Raw genomic sequence first — 6,000 nt, 5'->3', positions numbered from 1 at the left:
GGGGGGGGGGGACGGTGCATACAGAGGGTACCGTAATGTAGTGTGTAGCGCAGGGGATCACCTTCACTACAGTAGCATCTCAATAGGGCTTATTTTCGGGATAGGTCTTATTATCGGGGAAACACGGTATATGCTTGTGTTACTTTTATTTTTTAAAAATGTTTTATGAATGATCTTTTCTTTGTGGATATGATTGTCACTTCCTTATGACCTTCCTCCTTCCACTAAAGCCCTTCTGTATGAAAATGTATATGTGAACCATGTAGTCTACTACTTCTCTTCCTAGTGGCAGAGTATGCTTCATTGTTAATCCTCTGAAATCAATAATTGATCAGAATTCTAAATGCTTTCAATATTGTTTTCCTTTATGTCTTTGTGGCCACATGGTAAATTGTTCTTCATGGTAAAGTTTTTTTTTTTTTTTTTTGTTAACAAGCTTACTTTAATCAGTCAAATATATATCGTTTACTTAGTTCAGGGGGAAAAGGTCAGCACCCCGAACTTCAGAGTATACAGACAGAATTATCAAGACAGAGAAACAGATCAAGTAGACAGGTTTCCAAACTGTCCAACCATTACATCCATACCAAATCAACATCTGGGTTTTTCAAAGCCAGGGGGCTCTCAACAACAGCTTCCCAGAGTCTCATCTGATCAAATCACAGAACACTTCTCAAAGTGAGCCCCCTATGGTAAAGTTTTATAAAGAATTCAGTTTTTCTTTCAAGTTGTTCTTTATCTCTGTAAGACAAAATTATAGCTATGAGTGGTACCCTTCTTTTTTCCTACTACATTTTTTCCCCTACTACATTCATCTCTGTCTCCCCTCTATCTTTCTGTATTTCTTTCTACTTTTTCTTCTTTAATTCTGCCCTCTCCCCTGACTTTGAACGTGTGTTTCTTGAGAGCAGGGATTATTTGACTGTTTTTGTATCTCCCAGTCCTTGCCATAGTGCCTGGCTACAACAATAACAATATAGTAGGTGTTTAATAAATGTTTGTTGGTTAAACATACCACCAGTGCTAAAGGCATTGCATGTTCCTTACTTACTGCCTGATAAGGACTGGACCAGTGATTTCACTGGTACAAGTAACTGCTTGGTGAAGAAAATCCCACCTAGTGGTGGTTAGCACCATCTGTCACTTATCTTACAGCGGGAATTCTTAACCTTTTTTGTCTTAAGGATTCCTTTGGGTATTTAGCGAAACACATGGGCTCCTCAGAATAATGTTATTAAATACACACAAATTTTTAAAAATATTACAAAGGAAACTGATTATATTGAAATAGTTCCAGAAATATTTAAAAAGAAATTTGTGGACCCCAGGTTAAGAACCTCTGATTTAGAATCAGAAAGGAAATGAGAGGTCATATAGCCCAAAGATGAGAAAACTGAAGCTCAGAGAAGGAAAAAAACTTGTCTCATATCATATAGGCAAAGTTAAGATTTGATCCCAAATCCAGTGAGGAAAGCTATGTCAGTTGTTAGATGTGGAAAACTAGACCAAACACATATAACATATGCTAGACGACAGAGAAATACTGTAGAGTTTTAAATAAAATTGTATTTCAGAAATGGTATTTTTGAAAATTTATCCAATCAGGGTTGACCTGTGGACCTGAAGGAATAATATGATTGGTATTGCACCTAGCACAGTATCTTATAAATAGTAAAAGTAGCCATATAATAAATATTTGTTGAATAGGAATGTTGAGAAGTTCTAAGTTTGGAGGGGTTTATAGTTGTCAAAATTATATAGTTATCAATATATTATTTGTGCCTTTGCTACAGCCTTGTAAAGATTAGGATTATAAAGAATATCCCAGTGAACAAAGAGATGAACAGAGGCTCAAATGTTTGTGATTATTGCAAAGATATTTTTCTGAGTTACTCCTCTTTTCTGCTTCTACCTTCATTGTTGTTGTTGGCAAAAGCTTTCTAGTTTTCGTGTAATCTGAATTGTCCACTTTATTTTCTGTGATTATTCTTCCTCATTTGGTCAAGACTTTTCTGTCTATACTTGTTAAGGGTATCTCATTTCCTGGTCCTATAATTTGTTAATGTTATGACCTTTTATAGCTAGATTGTATATCCATTTCAGGCACATTGGGGTATATATTATGGTATATAATATATGGTATATAAACTTAATTTTTCCCAGACTGCTTTCTAGCTTTCCTAACATCAGTCTTTGGATTTATCAGCTACCATGCTGTTCAGTTGCTTCTGGGTCTTGGCTACCTAACCTGTTCTGCTGATAGGCTTTTCTATTTTTTAACTAGTACAAATAATTTTGTTGATTACTGCTTTGTAGGGTAGCTTCATATATCTGATACTACTAGCTCACCTTCTCCCCCTTCCCCTTTTTTTCATTACTTCCTTTGAGATTCTTACCCTCCAAATGAACTTCATTACTATTTTTTCCTAGCTTTGTAATCTTTGGTATTTAATTGGTATGGCACTAAATTTTTATATTAGAACATTTCAACCATGAACAGTTAATAATATATCTCTGCAATTATTTTGGTCTTCATTTCTGTAAAAGGTATTTTATAGCTGTATGTTTATAATTTCTTTGTCTTGGTAGGTGAACTTAAAATGTTTTACACATTCTGTAGTTATTTTGAAAGAAATTTATTTTTCTTCCTGCTGGGTATTGTTGGCAGTGCACAGAAAGGTTGATAGTTTATGTTGTTGTTGTTTTTTTAATTTGGCTTCTTTATTAAAGTGTGTGCGTTTGTACCGTGTTTCCCCGATAATAAGACCTATCCCGAAAATAAGCCCTCCCCTTACTGTGTAAGATTCCTCTAAAATAAGCCCTCCCCCGAAAATAAGCCCTATTGAGATTGCTACTGTAGTGAAGGTGATCCCCTGCGCTACACGCTACATTACGGTACCCTCTGTATACACCGTCCCTCCCCCCCCCCACCCCCCCCGCACGCCGTGCTGCGAGCTGCATCCAATCAGAGCTGCAGCAGTGAGCGCGTCATCCTGTTCTTCCCCAGTGATTTGCTTGCTGGCGCCATTGAGAGCAGTGCCGCGGAGGAGAGCTGAGGCAGGACAACATAAGCCCTCCCCTGAAAATAAGCCCTCTGGTGTTTTTCTTTCCAAAAAAACTAATAAGACAGTGTCTTATTATCGGGGAAACACGGTATTAAGAGAGATTAAGTGACTTGTCCAAAATCATATAGATGTAAGTAGCAAAACAGCGACTGTTATAAAAGTCTCTTGATAACTGGTTTAGTAATCTTGCAATACTGATTGACTAAAAAATATTAAAACTAGACTTATATAAACTCTCTTTCTTGTAATAATCACTAACTACCTTTTTATGTTTGCAGTGTAAACCAGAATATAAAGTTCCAGGACTATATGTAATTGACTCAATTGTGCGTCAGTCTCGTCATCAGTTTGGAACAGACAAGGATGTTTTTGGGCCAAGATTCTCTAAAAATATAACAGCCACATTCCAGTATTTATATCTCTGTCCATCTGAAGATAAGGTATAGTTTAAATCTTAAAAACTAGAACTTGAAATCTTGTGGATTCTGAATGTTGTTGATCTAAATTTAATAATGTTGGTTATCTGTTGAACACAGTCATGTCTTTGTCCTTTGGATAGCATTCCAGATCTTCTAATTTGGTTCTCCATGAAACATGTAAAATGCCCACCTTTTACATAACTTTGCTTTATAGAAATATATTGAGCATGACCTTCCTTCCAAAACTTTGTTTTTGTTGGGAAGGTCATGTGAACTATATCCTGATGCTGAAATAATTGGCAGCTATAATTACTGATCCTGTCATTTATCGTTGAAAGATGGTAGAAAATGAGAGAAGTCACATGACTTGGAGAAAAGCAAATGTTCCCAATTTCAAAAAAAGAGTAGGCAATGCAGACTACAAACTATAGGCCAGTGAATCACTGGCAGAAATTCTTGGCAGAAATTTTGGAGACTAGAACCAGTTAAGGTTTGTTTGTGATCATTTGGAAATTGAACTAGTGATCAGTAAAATGCAGCATGGATTCATCGAAGAAAGGTTTTCCTAGAATAAATTAATTTCTGTTGCCTCTGTTATAAAACATGAACTCCTGTTTGTTAGGCTTTTAACAGCTTTACAATTTGGCTCCAACCTACCCTTTCAATCTCATTATACTTTATTACCCTTCCCAAATTTTGTGGTAACAGTCAAACTGGCTGTCTCTCTTCACAAACAGTTACCCATCCTCTTGTCTCCATGTTCCCCAAAAAATCCTGTGCCTGGACAACATTCTCTTCACCTCCATCTCAGAAGTCTTCACTTTTCTTCAAGACACAGCCCGATTTTCCCAATTCATAGTGCCCTCTTTACCTTGTACATATTTTGTATTTATCTGTATAAAAGCACATTTTAATTGCTTAATAAATGTTTTTGATAATTGATTTCTTTTTTCTTACTGGTAGTAGATCAAATGAATGCCATAGGTAATTTTACTTCAATTTTAGCATTTTATGGACCAGTCACATGCTACTGATGTAGACAATGTAGAGATGTGGACTTCTTGATATACTGGATTCATTAGTGATTGACTATGTAATAATTAATAAACCTAAGCCAGCATGAAGGGAAATCCCCAGTGCAGTGTACCTGGAATATGATTTCACATTATGCTGTTAAACATTTTGATTGATGACTGGGATATGGATATATGTTTATTAAATTTGCATGTGACACAAAAAGCTAGGAGAAATAGCTGACAAGTTGAATGGCAGGTTCCAAAGAACTCTCAGAAGTCAAATGTAATAAGCTGAAATTTAATAAGCGTACAATGGAAAAGTTTGGGTTGATTTTGATGTTTTTTCCTAACTAGTTCATGATTATACTACATATAGAAAGCTTATTTGAAAAAGACCAATTATTTCTTAGGGGTATTAGAGAAGGAAATCTTCACATGGGGCTAAAATGACCTGTGAGGTTGTTTCATTTAGCTTACCTTTTCAAAATTATAGTCATGAGTTTTTTGTTGTTTTTTTAACACTTCTTTCGAATATGAACTGACATGAAATATGGTGATATCTTACACTACTATATTCACTGTACTGAAAAAAGCCAGTTTCTGTTTATATCAAGGTTATACTTTTTTATTTTGCTGGGCTAGTTTTATTTGACTCTTTAGTCCTAGAGTTCAGTCAGTATGACTTCCACTTTGTCCTGTTACATCATTGCCTAAATCCTACCTCTTTTTGTTGAATTTTTAAGGACTTTACTTCCTTAAGGTATTTACTTCCTAGCAATTTTTTCTTATCCCTGAAGTAGCAAATATGATTCCTTTTTTTTTTTTTTTTTTTTTTGCAGGGCAGTTGGGGTTAAGCAACTTGCCCAAGGTCACACAGCTAGTTTTTTTTTTTTGTGTTAAGTGTCTTGAGGCTGGATTTGAACTCAGGTCCTCCTGACTCCAGGGCCTGTGCTCTATTCACTACACCACCTAGCCTCCCTGAAAATGTGATTCTTAACGAAAAGGAGGCGAGATTATCTTGTTACAAAATTTGATAATCCGTAGTGCATTTGTAGATTAAATTGGGAGGATTGCCAGTGAAACAGATATGATAGTATTTCTGTGGGGGCTCTGTTCTCATCAGTGATAACACCATAACCACCATATTTCAGGAGCTAAAGTTGGGAATAGTTAATAGACTGACCAAACAAACATAGAAAATACATGTAAGAAGCAACAGGTTTTTTTTTTTCCCAGTTTTATTGCTCCTATTTCTTTTCTTTTTTTTTTTCAAATGCTTTATTAACTTCTGGTTTACATCATTCATTTTCTCCAGATTTTGAGTTACAAATTTTCTCCCCGTTTTTCCCCTACCCACCACCCAAAAATAACAGTCCCACAGGATATCCTCTCCTCCAATCTGCTCTCTTCCATATCTTCTCCCATACCCCTTCAACTTTCCCAGTAGGGCATGGTGAATCTCTATGCCCCAGTGCCTGTATATCTTATTTCCCAATTACA

At 35.9% G+C, this 6,000-nt stretch overlaps 1 protein-coding gene across 5 annotated transcripts in view; it reads left to right on the top strand.

The window, feature by feature from the left end:
- Window positions 1–6,000, top strand: part of SCAF4 (SR-related CTD associated factor 4) — a 111,354-nt gene that overhangs the window by 28,850 nt on the left and 76,504 nt on the right. For all 5 annotated transcript variants that reach the window (XM_069075002.1, XM_069075001.1, XM_069074999.1 and 2 more), the window contains exon 4: window positions 3,344–3,505. In XM_069075002.1, the coding sequence (XP_068931103.1) occupies window positions 3,344–3,505 (162 nt within the window). The remainder of the gene's footprint in view (window positions 1–3,343; window positions 3,506–6,000) is intronic.

This window comes from Petaurus breviceps, unplaced genomic scaffold (genome assembly GCF_028583685.1).
Source record: "Petaurus breviceps papuanus isolate PSGF00001 unplaced genomic scaffold, PetGlider_PUasm1.0 90897, whole genome shotgun sequence".
NCBI lineage: Eukaryota > Metazoa > Chordata > Mammalia > Diprotodontia > Petauridae > Petaurus > Petaurus breviceps.
The sequence above is the reverse complement of the archived record's forward strand: the minus strand, read 5'-3'. Positions and strand labels throughout refer to the sequence as shown.